This window comes from Nerophis ophidion, linkage group LG09 (assembly GCF_033978795.1).
Source record: "Nerophis ophidion isolate RoL-2023_Sa linkage group LG09, RoL_Noph_v1.0, whole genome shotgun sequence".
NCBI lineage: Eukaryota > Metazoa > Chordata > Actinopteri > Syngnathiformes > Syngnathidae > Nerophis > Nerophis ophidion.
Genome location: NC_084619.1, coordinates 63,700,936 through 63,728,082, shown reverse-complemented (window position 1 = coordinate 63,728,082; position 27,147 = coordinate 63,700,936). Strand labels below are relative to the sequence as shown.

The 27,147-nt window shown below is 40.3% G+C and overlaps 1 protein-coding gene across 2 annotated transcripts in view; it reads left to right on the top strand.

Annotated features, from left to right (window-relative positions):
• The first annotated feature begins 11,183 nt into the window (after positions 1-11,183).
• LOC133558853 (uncharacterized) overlaps positions 11,184-27,147 on the top strand; it is a 36,214-nt gene continuing 20,250 nt past the window's right edge. Inside the window, exons 1-4 of one of the 2 annotated variants that reach the window (XM_061909977.1) lie at positions 11,184-11,318; positions 14,230-14,383; positions 14,484-15,204; positions 22,469-22,569. In XM_061909977.1, the coding sequence (XP_061765961.1) occupies positions 14,607-15,204; positions 22,469-22,569 (699 nt within the window). In that variant the 5' untranslated portion in view covers positions 11,184-11,318; positions 14,230-14,383; positions 14,484-14,606. The remainder of the gene's footprint in view (positions 11,319-14,229; positions 14,384-14,483; positions 15,205-22,468; positions 22,570-27,147) is intronic. The other variant, XM_061909978.1, reaches the window with a different exon arrangement.

The window sequence follows — 27,147 nt, the reverse complement described above, 5'->3', positions numbered from 1 at the left end:
TCATTCCTAAAAATATTAAACATGTAATATTTTATTTTGACCCTTTTCAATCTTACGTTCTGGCACGGGGGGCTGTCGGTCCGGACCCCGGGGTGCAGAGACAGCGAGGGTAGTGCAGGCAAAAACAACAAAACAAATAAAAACACGTTTAAGCGCGTGGCTTTGGGACAGCTATGCACAAATTGGGTGCAAATTAAAGCTGGACGGGACCGACTTTTGCTGGTGTTTCCTGCATTTACTCATTCAACATATCTTTACCTGCACGTTACCTACCTTCCCTGCATCCTGGAGTCAAACTGGTGCCTCCTTCTTTCACCCAGTCAAAATATCCTTACCCGCACAGTACCTACCTTCTCTGCATTGTGTGGTCACGCTGGTTCTTCCTGCTTTTAAGCGGCCATCTTGAGACGGCATCAGCGCAGCAGCATCAGCGCAGCCGTTCTTTGAAGGCTCGTAAAATCAAAACCGGAGCAGTTAGAAAAACTATTTTGTCAACTTTTAAACAGAAGTGTTCAATCTCTTTCCTATGGTAGTTTGAAGCCGACACAACAGACGCGCTCAGAGGAGATAATGTTTGAAAAAAGGTGACAGGTTTTTACAAAACTTTTGTTTTGAAGGGTTAATTGCCAACTTCCTGTTGTTTTTTGCTGAAGGATGTAAATGAATGAAATGTAGGTCTGAGTGAGACCTACATAGAGGTTTTTGTTTCCTGTCTCTACGACATTCCTACCGGAAGTTACAAGCAGTTTTGTCTGTGTTTTCTTCCCAAGAGCAGATTTGTCATTGTTTTATTCCTAGGGGGCGCAAGAGCACAATTTTGAGGTTTTTTTTGTTTTGTCTTTTTAGATCGCAACTTTTACCAGTCCTGATGTGTGTATCGAGTTTGGTGAGTTGTAAAGCATTTTAAAGGGGTCAAATTACAGATCAAAGAGGCAAAAATGACATTTTTTCAGGAAAATTTTCTTTTGAATGGCTTTTTGCCAACTTTTTGTGATTTTTACTGAAGGATGTTAATAGATGAAATTAAGGTCTAAAACAGACCTACATAGAGGTTTTGGTTTCATGTCTCTACGGCATTCTTAACGGAAGTTACAAGCAGTTTTGTCTGTCTTTTTTCCTAGGGGGCGCTAGAGCGCAATTTTGAGTTTTGGGGTTTGCTTTTTTATTAAATGGCAATTTTTGCCATTCCTGATGTGTGTGTGAAATTTGGTGAGTATTGAAGCATGTTAAGAGGGTCAAAATACGGCTCAAAGAGGCGGCAGTATAATAATAATAAAACCTTAGAAATACAATAGAGTCCTCTGTCCCAAAGGGACATTCGGTCCCTAATAATGGAGAAATGATGCGAAATGGAGTGAGACAAACATCACCATCTGCTGCCTCTGGCACGCAAACACCGTCAGCGTCCACGCCAGTTTGCGAGAAACGGACTTTGATATTATATTTTTTGATTGTTGTGATGTTTTATGCATAAAAGTGTCCCGCATGTGGGTCGCTGTGAACTAAAAAGGCGTCATGGTGACAAGTCCTTGGCCGCAGAGAAGAAGAGCGCCACCCTGGCAGCCGGTTCAACGCGGCGGACATCTGCGGCCCGCATGTCGGAGAGCGGCGGCCGCCAACACGGTGGCAGATCCCTGGCCAACGGACGGATTCTGTGAGCTGGATTTGGCGGCCACCTGAAATCAATTAGAGCGCTGGATTAAGTAAACATCATCAAAAATACATGAGTGTGCACATGCATATGTAAAGCTGCGCCATAAAGTAGAGGAGAAATCGTTTCCGGAAAGATCCGTCGACTGTGAAGGGGTCTCTTGACATGTTAATGCTCCCTGGAACAGGTGAAAATGAACAGACGTGAACTCGGCGAAAAAAAAGACCTTTCTGGAATGATCTTACATAGACTGGGGTTGTCCCGATACCAATATTTGACCAAAATGTATTTCAATACTCTTGTAAATAAAGGGGACCAGAAAAAAATGGCATTGTGGAGAGGCGGAGCCGATGGGCCGACGGCGGGGCAGGGCAAGACGACGGCAAGGAGGCGGAGGGTGCGGCGGAGAGGAGAGGCGAGGCTTGCTGGGAGCGACGCCGCCACAATCTAATTCAGGTGCGTGGGTCACACACCGGGACACAATTAACATTTCTCTTGACGCTGTATAAAAAGGGGAGAAGGAGTAGGAGAACCAGCCGCAGAATCAGACGAGCGCAAAAGGCCGAGAGCGAGCCGAAGACAGCGGCCGATCAAAGAGCGAGAGAGGAGCGAGCAAGAGAGGAGCAGCTGAAAAGCGTTCCGACCAAAAAGACAAAGTTTTATTGAAAAATAAGCGAGAGTCAAACCTGCAAAGCAATGTTCTTCCTTGATGGTCCATGCAACCCGCACAATGACGGCAAGAGACTGTCACAAGTGGCGCCCAATGCGGAAGGACCATCGGAGGCGAGGGAGGACAAATTCCTCTGGGCGCTAGTCAGCACGTTCACCGAGCTGGCGGCAAGCAGTCGTCAAAATTGCTAGCTCATGCAGGCGCTGGCGGACAAGATAGAGGGAGGTGGCGAGTGCCCCCCCCCCCCCTAAGATGAAGTCTAGGTGGAGGCCAGTGAAGTCCTGGCTGAAGTATCCCACTTGGAAGGCCGGGCTGGGAAGGCTGCAGTGGCGTCTGCAGGCCAGCAGGGTGAGCTGTCCGCCAAGGAGGACGAGATCGCCTCGACAGATGAAATCGAAGAAAAGGATGAAGAAAATGATGAAGAAGAAGAAGAAGATGAGTTAGAGGATGAAGAAGAAGAAGAAAAAGATGAATCAGAGGATGATGATGATGATGAAGAAGATGAATTGGATTAAGAAGAACAAGATGAATCAAATGATGAAGAAGAAGATGAATCGGATGATGAAGAAGACGATGATGATGTTGAAGAGGAGCATGGTTAGGATGAACCGGAGCATGATGATGATGAGGAGGACGAAGAGGACAAGGACGACAAGGACAAAGAAATGGATGAAGGAAAAGACAAAGAAAAGGTCGAAGAGGACGAAGAAGCGGAAGTACAACCACAAGACGAAGAGGTGTCAGAGAGAGGGGACAAGCTCGCCTTGGTGGAGGAAGCAACAGAAGAAGAGAAGACGGGTGGCCAAGGCAGGTTTTTTTCCCGCCCCTTCAAAAAAGGGAGGGGGGAGTAGGCTCAGCCGGGTGAAATCCCGGCTTGCGTCTGGCGATGGAGGACTGTGGACAAGCGGAGTCGACGGGCCGACGGCGAGGAAGGGCACACCGCCCTGCCCAAGGTGACGGCAAGGAGGCGGAGGATGACGGCAAGAGATTGTCAAAGGCATTATTGGCTTAATTTGAACAAAAAAATCTATGGTACATAAAACATATGTTTAATATTGCAAGTTTGTCCTTTAATAAATAGTGAACATACTAGACAACTTGTCTTTTAGTAGTAAGTAAACAAACAAAGACTCCTAATTAGTCTGCTGACCTATGCAGTATGGATACACATGAATACACATAGAACCCTTAAAATTTCATGGCTGCAACACATGCCAAAGTAGTTGGGAAAGGGCATGTTCACCACTGTGTTACATCACCTTTTCTTTTAACAACACTCAATAAACGTTTGGGAACTGAGGAAATTGTTGAAGCTTTGAAAGTGGAATTCTTTCCCATTCTTGTTTTTTGTAGAGCTTCAGTCGTTCAACAGTCCGGGGTCTCCGCTGTCGTATTTTACGCTTCATAATCAGAGGTGGGTAGTAACGCGCTACATTTACTCCGTTACATTTACTTGAGTAACTTTTGGGATAAATTGTACATCTACGAGTAGTTTTTATGCAACATACTTTTACTTTTACTTGAGTATATTTATAGAGAAGAAACGCTACTTTTACTCCGTTCCATTTATCTACATTAAGCTCACTACTCGCTACTTTGTTTATCGATCTGTTAATGTTTGTTTTGGTTAATGACAGAGCTTCAAAGTAGGATCTACGCATGCCTGCGTTTCACCAATCACATGCAGTCACTGGTGAGGTTGGACCAATCAAACAGAACCAGGCGGTCACATGACCGTGATACGTAAAACTCGACTTAAACATGTCGACAAACTTATTCGGGTGTTACCATTTAGTGGTCAATTGTACGGAATATGTACTGTATTGTGCAATATAATAATAAAAGTTTCAATCAATCAATCAAAAGTGTAAAGGAAAAAAGACACTTTTTATTTCAACCGTACTTCCCGTCAAAAGCCTAAAGACTGATCGCACAGTTCCTGTCTTCACAATAAAAGCGCCTGCGTTAACAAAATAAGAGTCTCCGAAAGCCAGCGCAAACAAGCTAGCAAGCTACGGAGTTTGCCGCCAATGTATTTCTTGTAAAGTGTATAAAAACGAATATGGAAGCTGAACAAATAAGATGCCAAAAACCAACGACTTTCATGTGGTATTAGATCAGAAAAGAAGAACTTTTTTTCTCCATTTGAAAACCTGGATGTCTTGATTCCAATCAATGCAAGTCATCAGAATCAGGTAATACACCAACTTATATTCTTGTCTTCATGAAAGATAGGAATCTATATGTTAAACATGCAAAATAAAACGGCAAAATAAATAAATATAAATTATATACTGTATATATAAATGTATATATACATATATATATATATATATATATATATATATATATATAGATATATATGATACGTGTGCATATAAATGATTTGTGTGTGTGTGTGTGTGTATGATATGTGTGTGTATAAATGATATGTGTGTATATATATATATGATATGTGTGTATATATATGTATATATGAGGTAGATCACCTCGACTTGGTCATTTACTAAGTAATTGATAAACAAGTTGAAAAACTTGTTCGGGTGTTACCATTTAGTGGTCAATTGTAGGGAATATGTACTGTACTGTGCAATCTACTAATACAAGTTTTAATCGATCAATCAAATCAATGAATGCCTACTGAAGCTATGGTGCTGTTAAGTTATTGTGGCTCAATGTGCCATTTTTTAATTTTATTTTAATGTACTATTATTTAATATATATTATTGTTTTAGTTGCTTAAGAGATATTCCTGGCTCTGAATTTGCCCATTGCTATTTTTATGTTTTTGTGCATTATTTGTTGCCGTAATCAGGTTACTCATCAGTTACTCAGTACTTGAGTAGATTTTTCAATCAATCAATCAATCAATGTTTATTTATATAGCCCCAAATCACAAATGTCTCAAAGGACTGCACAAATCATTACGACTACAACATCCTCGGAAGAACCCACAAAAGGGCAAGGAAAACTCACACCCAGTGGGCAGGGAGAATTCACATCCAGTGGGACGCCAGTGACAATGCTGACTATGAGAAACCTTCGAGAGGACCTCAGATGTGGGCAACCCCCCCCCCCCCCCCCCCCTTCTAGGGGACCGAAAGCAATCATGTTAGATCCGCTCGACATCCATTGCTTTCCTCCTCTCTAAGGTTCTCATAGTCATCATTGTCACCGACGTCCCACTGGGTCATTATTGTCACCAATGTCCCACTGGGTGTGAGTTTTCCTTGCCCTTATGTGGGCCTACCGAGGATTTCGTAGTGGTTTGTGCAGCCCTTTGAGACACTAGAGATTTAGGGCTATATAAGTAAACATTGATTGATGATTGATTGAATGGATGTCGAGCGGGTCTAACATGATACTGTGAAAGTTCAATCCATAGTGGCTCCAACACAGCCACGAGAGTTCAGTTCAAGCGGATCCAAGACAGCAGCGAGAGTCACGTCCACAGGAGACCATCTCAAGCGGAGGCGGATCAGCAGCGTAGAGATGTCCCCAACCGATACAGGCGAGCGGTCCATCCTGGGTCCCGACGAGCGGTCCATCCTGGGTCTCGACTCTGGACAGCCAGTACTTCATCCATGGTCATCGGACCGGACCCCCTCCACAGGGGAGGGGGGGACATAGGAGAAAGAAAAGAAGCGGCAGATCAACTGGTCTAAAAAGGAGGTCTATTTAAAGGCTAGAGTATACAGATGAGTTTTAAGGTGAGACTTAAATGCTTCTACTGAGGTAGCATCTCAAACTGTTACCGGGAGGGCATTCCAGAGTACTGGAGCCTGAACGGAAAACGCTCTATAGCCCACAGACATTTTTTGGGCTCTAGGAATCACTAATAAGCCGGAGTCTTTTGAACGCAGATTTCTTGCCGGGACATATGGTACAATACAATCGGCAAGATAGGCTGGAGCTAGACTGTGTAGTATTTTATACGTAAGTAGTAAAACCTTAAAGTCACATCTTAAGTGCACAGGAAGCCAGTGCAGGTGAGCCAGTACAGGCGTAATGTGATCAAACTTTCTTGTTCTTGTCAAAAGTCTAGCAGCCGCATTTTGTACCAACTGTAATCTTTTAATGCTAGACATGGGGAGACCCGAAAATAATACGTTACAGTAATCGAGACGATTACTGTAACAACATACTTTTTACTTTTACTCAAGTAAATATTAGGGTGACTACTCCTTACTTTTACTTGAGTAATAAATCTCTAAAGTAACAGTACTCTTACTTGAGTACAATTTCTGGCTTCTCTACCCACCTCTGTTCATAATGCCCGCACTCTTTTTTTACGAAACCACGCTGTTGTAACATGGGCTGAATGTGGCTTGGCATTGTCTTGCTGAAATAAGAAGGGGGGGCGGGCATGAAAAAGACGACGCTTAGATGGCAGCATATGTTGTTCCAAAACCTGTATGTACCTTTCAGCATTAATGGTGCCTTCACAAATGTGTAAGTTACCCATGCCTTGGGCACTAATGCACCCCCATACCATCACACATGCTGGCTTTTGAACTTTGGGTCAATAACAGTCTGGATGGTTCACTTCCCCTTTGGCCCGGATGACAGGATGTCAAATATTTCCAAAAACAATTTGAAATACGGACTCGTCAGACCACAGAACACCTTTCCACTTTATATTGGTCCATCTTAGATGATCTCGGGCCCAGAGAAGCAGGCAGCGTTTCTGGATGTTGTTGATAAATGATTTTCGCTTTGCATAGTAAAGCTTTAACTTGCACTTACAGATGTAGTGACGAAATGTATTTAGTGACAGTGGTTTTCTGAAGTGTCCCTGAGCCCATTTGGTGATATTCCTTAGAGATTGATGTCAGTTTTTGATACAGTGTCGTCTGAGGGATGCAAGGTCACGGTCATTCAATGTTGGTTTCCGGCCATGCCGCTTACGTGAAGTGATTTCTCCAGATTCTCTGAACCTTTTGATGATATTATGGACCTTAAATGATGATATCACTAGATTTCCTGCAATTGCACTTTGAGAAATGTTTTTCTTTAACTGTTTGACTATTTGCTCACGCATTTGTGGACAAAAGGGTGTACCTCGCCCCATCCTTTCTTGTGAAAGACTGAGCATTTTTTGGGAAGCTGCTTTTATACCCAATCATGGCACCCACCTGTTGCCAATTAGCCTGCACACCTGTGGGATATTCCAAATAAGTGTTTGATGAGCATTCCTCAACTTTATCAGTATTTATTGCCACCTTTCCCAACTTCTTTGTCACGTGTTGCCGGCATCAAATTCTAAAGTTAATGATTATTTGCAAAAAAAAAATGTGTTTATGAGTTTGAACATCAAATATGTTGTTTTTGTAGCATATTCAACTGAATATGGGTTGAATATTATTTGCAAATCATTGTATTCTGATTATATTTACATCTAACACCATTTTCCAACTCATATGGAAATGGGGTTTGTGTGTATATATATATATATATATATATATATATATATATATATATATATATATATATATATATATATATATATACGATATCCAGAGGGTTATTTCGTGACAGAAAGTGAGCATGAATACAAAAAGTGTGAAGAAGCCATTGATCACTGGGGGGGGATTGACCAGTCAGACCCTTTGCATCTCGCCGTCACTCCAACTCTGGCTCTGGCTCTGGCTCAATCACCATTGTGGGGCGGCCAAGGCGACGCAGTAGTCCACCATATGGGCGTACGGTCCCCTTGCCGAGTGTTTGTCATGACGCTCTGCACACTCAGACAGCTTGTCCTTTACTGAGCTGCCACCTCGCTCCTGCCCAATGGGCCATCTTCACGGGCTCAACATGGCCGACACGGCACCTCGCTCGGCGTCAACCACCCACTTATGTTTGTATGTGTCGCCATGACAACACAGTTCAACAAACAAAGAATGACTCACAAATTTGACAACGTGCAAACAGAGGCGCTCTGAACGCTATGCCGGTTAATGTCCTGAATCCCCTTTTAAACTAGTAAACCGTGTCTCAAATAAAGTAGGTTTCTTACAGGTAACATTATCACTGGACTGAGAGGAATAGCTAAAATTGCTATTAAGTGTATATATGTATGTATGTATATATATATATATATATATATATATATATATATATATATATATATATATATATATATACATATATATGAAAGTGTATATATGTATGTGTATTTGTATATATGTATGTATATATATATATATGTATATATATATATATACATACATGTGTGTGTGTGTGTATATATATATGTGTGTGTGTGTGTGTATATATGTATGTATATATATATATATTTATATATTCATATATACATTACAGATACACATACATATATACACACATATGTATGTATATATATACATATATATGTGTGTGTGTATATATATGTGTGTGTGTGTGAGTATATATGTATTTGCATATGTGTATATGTATATGTATATATGTATTTATGTATACATATGTATGTATATATGTATGTGTATATATGTGTGTGTATATATAGATGTCAATATGCATACACATTAGGTCACGAAAAAACACAAAGGCTATTTCATCCCTATACATAAATAAATAAATGTGTATATATATATATATGTATATGTAAATATATATACACATACATTTATGTATATATATATATAAATATATATACATTTGTATGTATATATGTATGTGTACGTATGTATGTATATATGTATATGTATATATGTGTGTGCCTATATGTATGTATATATGGATGAAAATATGTATAAACGTTAGGTCAAGAAAGAACACAGAGGCTATTTCATCCCTACAAGCCTGTTTTGCAGGTTTCCCTGGTGATCTCCTGAGACGCAGGGAAATCAGCCACAATCTGGGCACACCGGTTCTGAGTTGCCAATCAGGCTGCTTCCAAAATATTATTTATGCTGCTAATTGTTCATGGTTTTAGTTTGCTTCAGTAACACGCAAGTCATGCTTCCGGTGCACTCCTCCGCTGCACTACGGTTTTAGTATTTACTGTTTTAACTTTGGCGTAGTTCGAACTTTTTTTGTTTGTTTGTTTGTTTGTTTTTGCTTTGACGGCTCGTCCGTACTCGGCGTGTCCTTTGCTGACGAACGGAAGATTATTATTCAAAACTTGCGAGAGGAAACCGTTACGTGAGCCGCCCGTCGCAACCCGAGAGGCGATCACACACGTCGCGTTACCTGAGCTCGCCGAAGGGCTTCACTCGTCCTCAAACAGCGGCGGAGACCACAAAAAGAGGGCCGTGTTGAAGGAATACGAAGGATCACAGCGGCGCGTTCACGTTTTTGTGCCGCCATCGCTTAATCCGACCTTGTTCCTGCGTCACCTTTGAACCATCAAGAGGGGCTCCCGGGCTCTTATTTGTCAGCTGAAAGGACCACACATCATTCTGGACTGCCGCAATAATTCTATCACTATCTGGACTTGACTTTAATAGGATTTAACACCGCGGCCTGTGCTGGAAAGGGGGAATATATTGTCGACGGCCTCCAAAGAGATGAACACCTCTGGCTTGACAAGGTGAGATGGCTCCAAAAATCTGCGATTAGCAGCACACAGTTGATTTACGGGTTAAAATAATTTTTTTATGCTTTTATTCATTTATTTTTTTTACCAGGACTCATAAACTTCAGTAAACAATTCAGATGTAAACGTGTCGGAATTAAATCAATTCAAATTTTTTTTTTTAAAAAGGTAAATTCAGTCATGAAAAGTGGGACATGAATAAATATGTCAAGAAAATATGTCATAAAACTACTTCAATTAATATAAATAATTCTAATTAATTTACATTTTAGATATAATTAACTTTGATTTTTATTCACAAGTACATTTTACCAAAACAAAATGGTATTTAACAAAATAAAAAATATACAGGACAGATCTTTTAAATTACTTTTCATATTGGTCATTTTTTTAATACTATCATTTATTTTAAGAAGTGACATTTTATTTGATTAAATGTATTTTGTGCTCGTATTAAATTTTGGCACAAGCAAGTTAAAAGCATTTTATAGTGAAAAAAAGGGTAATATACTGTATATATATATATATATATATATATATATATATATATATATGTATATATATATATATATATATATATATATATATATGTATATATATATATATATATATATATATGTATATATATATATATATATATATATATATATATGTATATATATATATATATATATATATATATATATATATATATATATATATATATATATATATATATATATATATATAAATGTATATATATATTTATTTATTTTTTTGTGTGTTTTTTTTTTGTGTGTGTGTTTTTTTGGGCTCTAGTTGTATTGTTGCTTACCACCTTTGCTTGTTTTGAAACCGCCATGTAAAATCACTAATGCTAATCGGTAGCATGTATATGGATTATCCAATATAAATTAGCATCTAGTTATATACATAAATATATATATATATATATATATATATATATATATATATATATATATATATATATATATTTATGTATATATATATATATATAGTACAGACACATTGTCGTACATTATTTTAAATTGTGACTTTTAAATACACATTTAAATTTTTTATTTTTTATTTTCTCGAAATGTATTTAATTTTGGCCAATGCAAAAAGAGTGTGTTCCTATTTAAATATCGATGCATTAAAAAAATACAATAAGTGTCGATGCACAGCTTTAGCCTTAAAAAAATTAAAACAAATGAGGCTCCGCCGACATTTGTGCGTCATTGTTTGGTCAAATTCTCCGGAATGTGCCAGGCAAGCGCAGCACATAACCGCATTAGGGGAGTCATTGGCTGAGAAGTGAGGCATTATCTCTCATCAGTCTGCCAGCAAAAAGGCAGAACGGAAGACGGCGGCAGGACGCGGCGGAAAGGACGGCAACGTGATGAAGTGAAGAACGTGCTAATGAAGTGTTGCAAGGAAGAGCTATTTTCACTGACTGATTCTCACCGTCTGATCAGCTGGTGAGTTTTTATTGTTTACACTCTCTCGCTGGCATGGCTTTTATTACGCGTTTCCACGACGGGTAGAGAACAACTCGGTCGGATTTTGGTCCCTAAGCCGATTGAACGCTCACATCAGTGAGGTAAACCTCTGAAATTTGCAGGTGTTGAAACCGCCATGTAAAATCACTAATGCTAATCGGTAGCATGTATATGGGATATCCAATATAAATTAGCATCAAGCTATCGTATTTTGAAATATTTTCTGGAATTACGTACCGGGTAATTGCAGCACTCAACTTCTTTTTCCCATCCACTTTAAGTTGTCCTATTTTGCAAAACCAACTTATCTTACCTGCAATGTCACATGACTTGCAATACAACTTTTTTCAAAAAGTTGGAAGTTTAGTACGTTAACGTATTTTTACACTCGAACAATAATTTGGAGCGCTAGAATTTTTGTGCGACGCCAGTTGCGGTTTTGATTACCAAATTTGCAGGTGTTGAAACCGCCATGTAAAATCACAACTGCTAATCGGTAGCATGTATATGGAATATCCAATATAAATTAGCATCAAGCTATCGTATTTCGAAATATTTTCTGGAATTACGTACCATGTAATTGCAGCGCTCAACGTCTTTTTCCCATCCACTTCAAGGTGTCCTATTTTGCAAAACCAACTTTTCTTACCTGCAATGTCACATGACCTGCAATATGACTTTTTTTGAAAAAGTTACAAGTTCAGTACTTTAACATATTTTTACACTCGAACAATAGTTTGGAGCGCTAGAATTGGCATGCGACTCAAGTTGCGGTTTTGATTACCAAATTTGCAGGTGTTGAAACCGACATGTAAAATCACTAATGCTAATCCGTAGCATGTTTACGGGATATCCAATATAAATTAGCATCAAGCTATCGTAGTTCGAAATATTTTCTGGAATTACGTACCGGGTAATTGCAGCGCTCAACTTCTTTTTCCCATCGACTTTAAGGTGTCCTATTTTGCAAAACCAACTTTTCTTACCTGCAATGTCACATGACCTGCAATACGACTTTTTTTCAATAAGTTACAAGTTCATTACGTTAACATATTTTTACACTCGAACAATAGTTTGGAGCGTTAGAATTTGCATGCGACGCAAGTTGCGGTTTTGATTACCAAATTTGCAGGTGTTGAAACCGACATGTAAAATCACTAATGCTAATCCATAGCATGTTTATGGGATATCCAATATAAATTAGCATCAAGCTATCGTAGTTCGAAATATTTTCTGGAATTACGTACCGGGTAATTGCAGCGCTCAACTTCTTTTTCCCATTCACTTTAAGGTGTCCTATTTTGCAAAACCAACTTTTCTTACCTGCAATGTTACATGACCTGCAATACGACTTTTTTTCAATAAGTTACAATTTCAGTACGTTAACGCATTTTTACACTTGAACAATAGTTGGGAGCACTAAAGTATACGTGCGGCTCTAGCCATAGTTTTGATTAGCACATTTGCAGCTGTTGAAAACGCCATGTAAAATCACTAATGCTAATCGGTAGCATGTATATGGGATATCCAATATAAATTAGCATCAAGCTATGGTATTTCGAAATATTTTCTGGAATGATGTACTTGGTAATTGCAGCGTTTGACTTATTTTTCCCATCGACTTGAAGGGGTCCTATGTTGCAAAACCAAATTTTCTTACCTGCAATGTCGCATGACCTGCAAAACAACTTTTTTCTAAAAGTTACAGTACTTATTTCTCTGGCCTTGTGCAATGCCTTTAATTGTTTGGACTACATTTTTGGATTGGACTTTGTCCCAACTGGGAAGAAATAAAGACATCCTGGGTTTCAACTTGCGCCTGACGTAACAGAAACAACGTTTCATCTATACCAGGGGTAGGGAACCTAAGGCTCTAGAGCCAGATGTGGCTCTTTTGATGACTGCATCTGGCTCTCAGATAAATCTTAGCTGATATTGCTTAACGCGATAATTATTAATAATTTCGCTGGTAATCACAGTGCTAAACATAAAACATTCTCATGCATTTATATCCCAGGAAGGCAGACGGACTACTCGGGACATGGCATTTAGATAAAAACATGATTTAATTTTAACTAAAAAAATATACCAACAAAAATCGCTCACAGGGGAGGCACAACTTGGGCTAAAGAACAAAGCCAACGCATAAACAGACTAAGAACGTTAATCAAACAAAACTTACTTGGCATGGCATGAAGCACGAAACTATGGCAAGGCATGAAACAAGTCAGCACAGGGAGACTGACTGGCAAAGACGAGCTTAAATACTGCCTCTGATTAGTGCAGAGACAGGTGAACAAAATGAGTAACCAAGGAAACCAGACAAGGGAGTGGAAAAAAACAGGAACTTAAAGAGTCCAAAGGACAAACAGCACATGGCCAAACAAAAACATGATCAACAGATATGACATTTTATTTATTATTGGTTAGCTTCAGAATAACAATGTTATTAAAAAGAATAAGAGACTTATTATACTCTAAAAATGTTGGTCTTACTTAAAAATGCACGCATTTAGTTGTATTCAGTTTTAAAAAATATGATATGGCTCTCACGGAAATACATTTTGAAATATTTGGCTTTCATGGCTCTCTCAGCCAAAAGGGTTCCCGACCCCTGATCTACACAGTATTATTCACGTCCAGCTAGGAAGAAGAAGCTGTTGTAGCGTGCATACACACACTACGTTACCTGGATGAATACGGCTTTAGTCTCAATTAAAGTTATCTTTTTCATGGACATTCTGGATTTAACTTGTGCCTGACGTAACAGAAACAAAGTTTCATCTACAGACTATTATTCCCATCCAGCCAGGAAGAAGAAGCTGTTGTAGCGTGCATACACACACTGTACTTACTTTGATAATTAAGGATTTTTTCTCATTTTTCACAGATTTCAATGACATTAACCAGTGTTGTTAAAACTCCATGTTCCATGACTTTCACACAACCAAGAAATAAAGGCGTCATGGCAAAGTGTGCCCCAATAGTGAGGAGCTCGCCTTTGTGCGTAGCTTCAGTCCCGAATACGAGCCGCCCTGTGTGAGGTCAGTCCACTTCTGTGCAAAACTGAAATATTTTCATTTTAATTGAGATTTTCCAAGTTTTATGATGACCCTTGCCTGATTCTATGCATATCCTCCATAGGAAAACTCTCCAAATGAGAGGTCATTCCGGAGTATTTGCTTACAAGGTCCTGTGGTGGTTGGGGTCCAGTCCAGCAGGATACAGTAATCACTCAGCATGAGCGTCTCAACGGCTCCACAGTAAATGTGCCAACAGAACCCTGCAATCATGAAGCCTAATGAGCGCAGACAAGCCCAGTCACCGGCTGATGGATTGGCTCGGAGCGGTCCGGGGCACGGGAGGATTCAACCTGCACAATGCACACCCGTCTCTATGGAAAAGGGCAGGACTCACGGCGTGATAGACGGCTCAATCATTCCAGAGTCTCCGCCACCTTCTACCTACCGGACCTACATCCGCCGAGAGATTCCGCCGAGATGCATCAGCTGTGTTGTGTTTTTGGACCGACTATTTTCATTGTCCCTGGTGGCACCGCAAGGGAGAGGCAGGGACGAACAACACAGGTCGACCTTGTTTGTCCGACTTTGCGCATCCTCCACCCGGCCATCCTCGTTCAACCAAGCAAGACAAACTACCTGGAAAGCCAAAACGGACGTAATGGATATCACCCAACGGGGAGATGTTCCCTCAAAGCTGTCAGGGCCAAGGGTTCCGCAAGCAACGTGGGCTGGTGCTGTGAACAGAGAGGCCGCGACTGTGAAATCGTTGGCATTTCGGAGGCCGAGCCCCGTGTATAATCATGGGCTGAATGCAGATGAGGCATTTTTCAATCCTGACCCAGGTATGAATTCCATCTTCAAGTGAAAAGCAGAAAGTAGGTACAACAATTGATCCGTACATTCGCCTGTTTACCCCAGCTTTTGTAGATAACATCACATTTCCGAGGTGTCGCCGGGAATGAATGTCTGAGTGCGGCTGCCAAGGTGGCCTTAAAAGAGTTGGACTCCCCCCCCCCCCGTCCCCCTCTCCTCCACCCCACACACATTCTGCTTTTCACATTTTTGATTTATTCCTCGACCCCTCTCTCTCTCAAACATTCACCGAATTCATCCCGCTGCACAGGCATCGTCTTTCAAACGGTGCACAAACACAAAAAGAAAGCGCATTCATTTATTCCGCTCCGGCTTCCAACCTTGTAAGCTGTTTCGATTACTGTAAATCAGAGGTGTCCAAAGTGTGCATCGCAGAAATAAACTACAATGATAGGAAAAAATAGGCACAATATGAATTAAAAAAAGCTTAAATATATATATATATATTTTTTTTTTTTAACTTTGTAGAAAATGTAGAAAATCCACCCCTCATGTGTATACATTTTGGACAATGCAGTGTAAGGGCTCTCAAACAGGCCCACTGTCAGGTTCAATCACTGATGATATCTATTAAACAAGACAAGAAGCAAGGAATTAAACAGAGACAGAATTACATTTGGCGCAATGAGGAGAAACGCGTAGACACTCTATCCTTGTATGGTGTCGTCCCACGCTCCTGACAAAATATTGTACTTGCACACTTTTATTTGGACTTTTCCTGAGTACATGCCTGGATGATTGTTTCTTCTTTCTGTTGCCTGTTTCCTGTGGCACTATTTCCTTTTGACATTGAAGTCATGTTTAGTGCAATTTATGCCTTCCTCAACCTCCAGTCAGGGCTCAATGATTGTTTCCTGCTTCCTGTAGCACTATTTCATTTTTTAACATTAAAGTCATGTTTAACTGAAATGTATGCCTGCCTCAACCTCCAGTCAGGGCTCGATGCTTGTTTCCGGTTGCCTGTTTCCTGTGGCCCTATTTCCTTTTTTGACATTAAAGTCATGTTTAACTGCAATGTATGCCTTCCTCACCCTCCAGTCAGGGCTCAATGGTTTTTTCCTGTGGCACTATTTCCTTTTTTGACATTAAAGTCATGTTTAACTGCAATTTATGCCTGCCTCGACCCCCCAGTTAAAGCTCAGTGATTTTTTCCTGTTTCCTGTAGCACTATTTAATTTTTTGACATTAAGGTCATGTTTAACTGCAATTTATGCCTACCTCGCCCTCCAGTGAGGGCTCGATGATTGTTGTCTGTTCCTGTTGCCTGTTTCCTGTGGCACTATTTCTTTTTTTGACATTAAAGTCATGTTTAACTGCCATTTATGCCTGCCTTGACCCCCAGTCAGGGCTCAATGATTATTTCCTGTTTCCTGTAGCACTAATTCATTTTTTGACATTAAAGTCATGTTCAACTGCAATTAATGCCTGCCTCGTCCACCAGTCAGCACTCAATTATTTTTTTTCTGTTTCCTGTTTCCTGTTACCAGTGGCACTGTTTCGTTTTTTGACATTAAAGTCATGTTTAACTGCAATTTTTTGCCTTCCTCACCCTCCAGTTAGGGCTCGATGATTGTTTCCTGTTTCCTGTAGCACTGTTTCATTTTTTGACATTAAAGTCATGTTTAACTGCAATTTATGCCTGCCTCGTCCTGCAGTGAGGGCTCGATGATTGTTTTCTGTTCCTGTTGCCTGTTTCCTGTGGCACTATTTCCATTTTTGACATTAAAGCCATGTTTAACTGCAATGTATGCCTTCCTTACCCTCCAGTCATGGCTCAATGGCTGTTTCCTGTTTCCTGTTACCAGTGGCACTATTTCATTTTTTGATGTTAAAGTCATGTTTAACTGCCATTTATGCCTTCCTCAACCTCCAGTCAGGGCTCGATGATGTTTTCCTGTTTCTTGTAGCACTATTTCATTTTTTGACGTTGAAGTCACGTTTAACTGCAATTTATGCCTTCCTCACCCCCCAGTCAGGGCTCAATGGCTGTTTCCTGTTTCCTGTTTTCTGTTTCCTGTTACCAGTAGCACTATTTCATTTTTTGACGTTAAAGTCATGTTCAACTGCAATTTTTGCCTTCCTCAACCTCCAGTCAGGGCTCGGTGATTGTTTCCTGTTGCCTGTTTCCTGTGGCACTATTTCAGTTTTTGACGTTAAAGTCCTGTTTAACTGCCATTTATGCCTGCCTTGCCCTCCCAGTTAGAGCTCGATGATTTTTTTCCTGTTTCCTTTAGCACTATTTAATGTTTTTGATGTTAAAGTCATGTTTAACTGCCATTTATGCCTTCCTCAACCTCCAGTCAGGGCTCGATTATGTTTTCCTGTTTCTTGTAGCACTATTTCATTTTTCGACGTTGAAGTCACGTTTAACTGCAATTTATGCCTTCCTCACCCCCCAGTCAGGGCTCAATGGCTGTTTCCTGTTTTCTGTTTCCTGTTACCAGTAGCACTATTTCATTTTTTGACGTTAAAGTTATGTTCAACTGCAATTTTTGCCTTCCTCAACCTCCAGTCAGGGCTCGGTGATTGTTTCCTGTTGCCTGTTTCCTGTGGCACTATTTCAGTTTTTGACGTTAAAGTCCTGTTTAACTGCCATTTATGCCTGCCTTGCCCTCCCAGTTAGAGCTCGATGATTTTTTTCCTGTTTCCTTTAGCACTATTTAATGTTTTTGATGTTAAAGTCATGTTTAACTGCCATTTATGCCTTCCTCAACCTCCAGTCAGGGCTCGATTATGTTTTCCTGTTTCTTGTAGCACTATTTCATTTTTCGACGTTGAAGTCACGTTTAACTGCAATTTATGCCTTCCTCACCCCCCAGTCAGGGCTCAATGGCTGTTTCCTGTTTTCTGTTTCCTGTTACCAGTAGCACTATTTCATTTTTTGACGTTAAAGTTATGTTCAACTGCAATTTTTGCCTTCCTCAACCTCCAGTCAGGGCTCGGTGATTGTTTCCTGTTGCCTGTTTCCTGTGGCACTATTTCAGTTTTTGACGTTAAAGTCCTGTTTAACTGCCATTTATGCCTGCCTTGCCCTCCCAGTTAGAGCTCGATGATTTTTTTCCTGTTTCCTTTAGCACTATTTATTGTTTTTGACGTTAAAGTCATGTTTAACTGCAATTTATGGGCCTACCGAGGATGTCGTAGTGGTTTGTGCAGCCCTTTGAGACACTAGTAATTTAGGGCTATATAAGTAAACATTGATTGATTGATTGACCTCACCCTCCAGTAAGGGCTCAATAATTGTTTCCTGTCTCCTGTTACCAGTGGCACTATTTAATTTTTTTGATGTTAAACTCATGTTTATCTGCAATTTATGCCTTCCTCAACCTCCAGTCAGGGCTCGATGATTGTTTCCTGTGTGGCACTATTTCCTTTTTTTGACATTACAGTCATGTTTAACTGCCATTTATGCCTGCCTCGACCCCCAGTCAGGGCTCGATGACTGTTTCCTGTTTTCTGTGTTTCCTGCATGTGCACTCACCAGTGACACTATTTCCTTTTTTGACGTTAAAGCCACGTTTTCCTGCCCCACGCCTGCCATATCTGCATCTTGGGGTTTAAGACCGACAGAACCTGGCCGACATTGTTGTGTGCTAAAGCACAAACACAATTATGTTGGTAACGACACCATTTCTTTTCACGACAAAACCACCGGGCTCTTACGGGGAGATGCTCCGCAGGTTGCCATGGTGCCCTGGTACCTTTAATGGACTACGGCATTATTTATAGGTCCACAAGGCCGGTCCCCACACTGCCAGAGTCGTCTGCAAAAAGCGGCGCTTTACTAATTCATCTCCGGCAAATTGTCTCTGGAAACGTGTCGTCTTTAGCGGCCTTGCCTCGGGTCCCCGGGGGAATCGTGTAAGGCTTTTATGTCAAGACGACCATCCTTGGTTTACGTAGTCCTAGATGGGATTTCGGGCTGAAATGCCGTTATGTAAAAAGGAGGATGCACGGTCATCTTCTACACCAGGGGTCACCAACCTTTTTGAAACCAAGAGCTACTTCTTGGGTACTGATTAATGTGAAGGGCTACCAGTTTGATACACACTTAAAAAAAAATGCCAGAAATAGCCAATTTGCTCAATTTACCTTTAATAAACAAATCTATATTTATATTTAAAAAATTGGTATTTTGGCCCTGCGATGAGGTGGCGACTTGTCCAGGGTGTACCCCGCCTTCCGCCCGATTGTAGCTGAGATAGGCGCCAGCGCCCCCCGCGACCCCGAAAGGGAATAAGCGGTAGAAAATGGATGGATGGGTATTTCGGAAGGTTTTTTGTAGGGAATAAATGATGAAAAAAACACTTAATTGAACGGTTTAAAGGAGGAGAAAACAGGAAAAAAAAAGAAAATCACATTTTTAACCATAGTTTATCTTCAATTTCGACTCTTTAAAGTTCAAAATTCAACCAAAAAAAGAAGGGAAAAACTAGCTACTTCGAATCTTTTTGAAAAAAAAATTTAAATACTTTATGGAACATCATTAGTAATTTTTCCTGATTAAGATTAATTTTAGAATTTTGATGACGTGTTTTAAATAGGTTAAAACCCCAATCTGCACTTTGTTAGAATATATAACAAATTGGACCAAGCTATATTTCTAACAAACACAAATCATTATTTCTTCTAGATTTTTCAGAACAAAAATATTAAAAGAAATTTAAAATACTTTGAAATAAGATTTACATTTGATTTTAAAGATTTTCTTGATTTGCCAGAATATTTTTTTTGAATTTTAATCATAATAAGTTTGAAGAAATATTTCACAAATATTCTTTGTCGAAAAAACAGAAGCTAAAATGAAAAATGTAATTAAAATGTATTTATTATTCTGTACAATGAAAACATTAATTTACTTCAACATTGATTTAAATTGTCAGGAAAGAAGAGGAAGGAATTTAAAAGGTAAATGTGTTTGAAAATCCTAAAATCATTTCTAAGGTTGCATTTTTTCTCGAAAATTTTCTTTCTGAAAGTTATTAGAAGCAAAGTAAAAAAATAAATGAATTTATTTAAACAAGTGAAGACCAAGTGTTTAAAATATTTTCTTGGATTTTCAAATTCTATTTGAGTTTTGTCTCTCTTAGAATTAAAAATGTCCAGCAAAGCGAGACCAGCTTGCTAGTAAATAAATACAATTTAAAAAATTGAGGCAGCTCACTGGTAAGTGCTGCTATTTGAGCTATTTTTAGAACAGGCCAGCGGGCGACTCATCTGGTCCTTACGGGCACCGCGTTGGTGACCCCTGGTCTAAGGCTTTTTTGTCAAGGCGACCATCCTCGGTTTAGGTCAGGGGTCGGGAACCTTTTTGGTTGACAGAGCCATGACAGCCAAATATTTCAAAATGTATTTCCGTGAGAGCCGTATAATATTTTTTAAACACCGAATACAACTAAATGCGTGCATTTTTAAGTAAGACCTGTCATGTCTTTGTGATCGTGTTCTGTTTAGTTATGTTCTGTTTTGTTTTTGACTCCATTAGTTCCTGTTTTTGTGCACCCTGGTTTGTTTTTGTTTCCATAAATACCAATCAGTTCACCTGTTTTCCCAACTCACGCACCTGATTCACTTGAAATCATGTACCTGTTGTCAATCACCACGTCACCATTTAAGCCTGCAGTGCCTGGCGACATCACGTTCTACTCACCCTCTATCACCTCTTACACACCTATGTTATCCATGCCGATGATCCATGCTCTTTCTCGGTCCAAGTGAGTTTTTCATGCCATAGTTTATGAGTTTTATTTTATGTTCATAGTTCTCCCATTGTGCGAGTTTTAGTTTTCATAGCCAAGTTTTTAACCTCCACGGAGAGCGCCTTTTGTTTATACCCTTTGTTTTTGTAATATATTCTTGAGTTAATATTATAGATGTCATTACCTTCACGCCATGTCCGTTCCAATCTCTTTGCACCACGGGAAAACAAACCAAACCATAGTCCAGGTCTTGACAAGACCAGCATTTTTAGAGTATAATAAGTCTCTTATTCTTTTTAATAACATTGTTATTCTAAATTTAACCAATAATAAATATAATACGTCTTACTATTAATGCGACATCTTGAACAGGTGCGATAGAAAACGGATGGTTGGATTAAAATGCATGAAAATGTTTTATAATTTGAACGTTATTTTTAACACTGTGATTACCAGCGTAATTATTCAATACATGCCTACGAGCGCAGGTTCACCTACGGAAACCTTGTTACGACTTTTACTTGTTATTCTAAATTTAACCAATAATAAATATAATACGTCTTACTATTAATGCGACATCTTGAACGGTGTGAAGGTAATGACATCTATAATATTAACTCAAGAATATATTACAAAAACAAAGGGTATAAACAAAAGGCGCTCTCCGTGGAGGTTAAAAACTTGGCTATGAAAACTAAAACTCGCACAATGGGAGAACTATGAACATAAAATAAAACTCATAAACTATGGCATGAAAAACTCACTTGGACCGCTGTGAACGGGACTCTCGCTGCTGTGTCTTGGATCCTCTTTGGACTGGACTCTCGCGACTGTGTTGTATCCATTGTGGATTGAACTTTCACAGTATCCTGTTAGACCCGCTCGACATCCATTGCTTTCCTCCTCTCTAAGGTTCTCATAGTCATCATTGTCACCGACGTCCCACTGGGTCATTATTGTCACCAATGTCCCACTGGGTGTGAGTTTTCCTTGCCCTTATGTGGGCCTACCGAGGATGTCGTGGTGGTTTGTGCAGCCCTTTGAGACACTAGTGATTTAGGGCTATATAAGTAAACATTGATTGATTGATTGATTACTTATCCTGTTAAGCAATGTCAGCTAAGATTTATCTGAGAGCCAGATGCAGTCATCAAAAGAACCACATCTGGCTCTAGAGCCATAGGTTCCCTACCCCTGGTTTAGGTGGTCTGTAAAAATGAGGACCGGGGTGAGAGGACCCACGGTCATCTTCTATATTTTTGACAGGCCACATTCACGTTGCCTCGGGATCTTTTTCACTTTATGAGCTTCTGCTGCTCGCGGTTATTTTCAGTTGTCTTCTTCTTTTCCTCTTTACACGTCATAAAGCGCCGATGGAACTCTGTGGCGTCGTGAAAGTATTTACTGGGACTCCACATCCACCGGATTGGTGTCTTTAATGCCCCCCCGCCAACCGAGCTCGAAATGGTGTTCCCACTCATTGACTCCTGTTGTTACTTATTCATTTTTGCTTTGTTTGTCTCGTTCCGTTCAGCCACCGGGGGTCAGGATCGGACGGAGGAACCCCGAGAGTGTCCGACAAGCCTGAAGCCGAACCCTGCTGCGGAAGACGGACTCCAGTCCCTCAGTCTCAAAGTAGGACTGTGTTTCGCATAATAACAAATCCTGGATCCTAACCATCCATCCATCCATCTTCTTCCGCTTATCCGCTTATCCAGCCTAAGCAGGGAAGCCCGGACCCTCCTCTCCCCAGCCACTTCGTCCACCTCTTCCCGGGGAATCCCGAGGCGTTCCCAGGCCAGCCAGGAGACATAGTCTTCCCCGTGGCCTCCCACTGGTTGGACGTGCCCTAAACACCTCCCTAGGGAGGCGTTCGGGTGACATCCTGACCAGATGCCCGAACCACCTGATCTGGCTCCTCTCCATGTGGAGGAACTGCGGCTTTAGTTTGATCTCTTCCCGGATGACAGAGCTTCTCACCCTATCTCTAAGGGAGAGACCGGCCACCGGGCGGAGGAAACTCATTTCGGCCGCTAGTACCCGTGATCTTGTCCTTTCAGTCACAACCCAAAGCTCATGACCATATGTCAGGATGGGAATGTAGATCAACCAGTAAATTGAGAGCTTTGCCTTCCGGCTCAGCTCCTTCTTCACCACAACGGATCGATATAGCGTCTGCATTACTGAAGACGCTGCACCGATCCGCCCGTCGATCTCACCATCCATTCTTCCCTCACTCGTGAACAAGCCTCCGAGGTACTTGAACTCCTCCACTTGGGTAAGGGTCTCCTCCCCTCCACCCTTTTCCGGGCGCGAACCCTGGACTTGGAGGTGCTGATTCTCATCCCAGTCGCTTCCCACTCGGCTGTGAACCGATCCAGTGAGAGCTGAAGATCCCGGCCAGATGAAGCCATCAGAACCACATCATCTGCCAAAAAGCAGAGACCTAATTCGGCAGCCACTCAACCGGATCCCCTCAAAACCTTGACTGCGCCTAGAAATTCTGTCCATAAAAGTTATGAACAGAATCGGTGACAAAGGGCAGCCTTGGCGGAGTCCGACCTTCACTGGAAATGTGTTCGACTTACAATGCGGACCAAGCTTTGGCACTGATCATACAGGGAGCAGACCGCCACAATCAGATAGTCTAATACCCCATACTCTCTGAGCACTCCCCACAGGACCTCCCGAGGGACACGGTCCAATGCCTTCTCCAAGTCCACGAAACACATGTAGACTGGTTGGGCAAACTCCCATGCACCCTCAAGAACCCTGCCGAGAGTGTAGAGCTGGTCCACAGTTCCACGACCAGGACGAAAACCACACTGTTCCTCCTGAATCCGAGGTTGGACTATCCGGATCCTAAACCAGTGGTTCTCAAACTTGATTAGATACTCAAACACAGTGTTACTGTTCAATGTGTGTAATGTTAAAAGTGGCCATTGTTGGAGAGCCATGTTTGAGAATCACTGTCCTAAGACCGAGGACGAAGACGATGCCACAGAAGTGGGTACAGACGCTAAAACAACATTAGAGTAGAGACTCAAGTCAAAAGTCAAAAGTTTTGGGAAAAACTACTCGAGAATTGAGTTACTGGTGAGCTGCTTCTGATTTATTTAGTAGGTGAAAATAGGGTTATGGAAAACCGGGAATTTCCCAGAACTTTACCGTTAGCACGCTAACGATAAAATGCTAACATTTTTTCAAATTTTACAATTTTTTCTCTAATTCCGCAGCAACATACTTTGCAATCATATAACTTAGTATGTGGAACAAGCTAACTTTCAGCTTGTTAGCATTAGCATGCTAGCATGCTACCATTAAAGTGCAAGCTTTCGGAGCTAATTTTTTAACCGTTTAACCTCCAGTCATATAACTTGTTATGTGACAGCTGTTAATTGTCAATGTGCTAACCTCAACATGCTAGCACGCTAACGATAAAGTGCTAACTTTTTTTTTCTAATTTTACACTTCCTTCTCTAATTCTGCCGGGGTATATCTTTGCAATCATATAACTTAGTTTATGAAACAAGCTAACATTTTAGCATACTAACGTTAGCATGCTAGCATGCTACCATTAAAGTGCGAACTTTCTGAGCTAATTTTTCAACCGTTTAACCTCCAGTCAGGTAACTTTGTATGTGACAACTGTTAATTCCTAGTGTGCTAACATTAGCATGCTAGCACGCAAACGATAAAGTGCTAACTTTTTTTCCAAGTTTACACTTTTTTCTCTAATTCCGCAGCGACATACCTTGCAATCATATAACTTAGTTTGTGGAACAAGCTAACTTTTAGCTTGTTAACATTAGCATGCTAGCATGCTACCATTAAAGTGCAAGCTTTTGGAGCTAATTTTGCAACCGTTTAACCTACAGTCATATAACCTGGTATGTGACAGCTGTTAATTTTTAGAGTGCAAACCTTAGCATGCTAAAACACTAACAATAAAGTGCTAACTTTTTTTATATAATTTTACACCTGTTTCTCTAATTCCGCTGCGATATATCGATGCAATCATATAACTTAGTTTGTGAAACAAGCTAACATTTTAGCATACTAACGTTATCATGCTAGCATGCTACAATTAAAGTGTGAACTTTCGGAGCTAATTTTTCAACTGTTTAACCTCCAGTCCTATAACTTGATATGGGACAACTGTTAATTCCTAGTGTGCTAACATTAGCATGCTAGCACGCATACGGTACAGTGCTAACTTTTTTTCTAAGTTTACACTTCTTTCTCTAATTCCACAGCGACATACCTTGCAATCATATAACTTAGTTTGTGGAACAAGCTAACTTTTAGCTTGTTAACATTAGCATGCTAGCATGCTACCATTAAAGTGCAAGCTTTCGGAACAAATTTTTTAACCGTTTAACCTCCAGTCATATAACTTGGTATGTGACAACTGTTAATTCCTAGTGTGCTAACATTAGCATGCTAAGAACGCAAACGATAAAGTGCTAACTTGTTTTTGAAGTTTACATTTCTTTCTCTAATTCTGCAGCGACATACCTTGCAATCATATAACTTAGTTTGTGGAACAAGCTAACTTTTAGCTTGTTAGCATTAGCATGCTAGCATGCTACCATTAAAGTGCAAGCTTTCGGAGCTAATTTTGCAACCATTTAACCTACAGTCATATAACCTGGTAAGTGACAGCTGTTAATTTTTAGAGTGCAAACCTTAGCATGCTAAAACGCTAACGATAAAGTGCTAACTTTTTTTATATAATTTTACACTTGTTTCTCTAATTCCGCTGCGATATATCTTGCAATCATATAACTTAGTTTGTGAAACAAGCTAACATTTAAACATACTAATGTTAGCATGCTAGCATGCTACCATTAAAGTGCGAACTTTCGGAGCTAATTTTTCAACTGTTTAACCTCCAGTCATATAACTTTGTATGTGACAACTGTTAATTCCTAGTGTGCTAACATTAGCATGCTAGCACGCAAACGATAAAGTGCTAACTTTTTTTCTAAATTTACACTTCTTTCTCTAATTCCGCAGTGACATACCTTGCAGTCATTTAACTTAGTTTGTGTAACAAGCTAACTTTTAGTTTGTTAGCATTAGCATGCTAGCATGCTACCATTAAAGTGCAAGCTTTCAGAGCTAATTTTTCAACCGTTTAACCGGCAGTCATGTAACATGGTATGTGACAGATGTTAATTGTTAGTGTGCTAACATCAGCATGCTAGCAAGCAAACGATAAAGTGCTAAATTTTTTCAAATTTTTAAACTTATTTCTCTAATTCTGCAGCGATATACCTTGCAGTCATATAACTTGATATGTGAAGCAAGCTAACATTTTAGCAAGTTAACGTTAGCACGCTACCATTAAAGTGCGCGCTTTCGGAGCCAATTTTGCAACCGTCTTACCTCCAGTCATGTAACCTGGTAAGTGACGGTTGTTAATTGCTAGTGTGCTAACCTTAGCATGCTAGCAAGCTAACGATAAAGTGCTACATTTTTTCTCATTTTTAAACTTCTTTCTCTAATTCTGCAGCGATATAACTTGCGGTCATATAACTTGATATGTGAAACAAGCTAACATTTTAGCATGTTAAAATTAGCATGCTACCAATAAAGTGCGCGCTTTCGGAACTAACAACCGGCTAACCTCCAGTCATGTAACTTGGTATGTGACAGCTGTTAATTCTTACCGTGCTAACCGTAGCATGCCAGTGAGCTAACTTAAGCATGCTAACTTTTTTCATCTAATTTTTCACGTTTTTTACTCTATTTCCGCAGTCATACGCCGTACAGCCGCGTTACTTGGAAATCGAGGCATGTTAACTGTGAGCAATGCCGTCGCTAGCGCAAATGCTAAAATGTTAGCATTTTTTAATGTAAGCACGCTAACATTTTAGGCTAGCCCTGTAGCTCATTTTGGACAGTTAGACCTCAAACTCTCGGATTCAGACACTCGGCACCATCTTTAAAGCACGGCGGCTTCCGGCGACCCCCGGGCCAGGGGTCTGGGGCACGGACAGCAGGCCCATTAAAATTTCCCGAGGGAATTATTATAGTTATTTTTATTATTATTATTTTATTTTTTTTTATCATTTTGCATCAGTTCTGGGGTTTTTAATGATAAACTGGTTAGAACAGCCCGCCCCGGGTATAACTGTAAAAATCAGGCTTCGCTACACCTTGTAAAAAAAAAAGCCTATTAAAGCCGCATTTTGCATGAGCTGGACA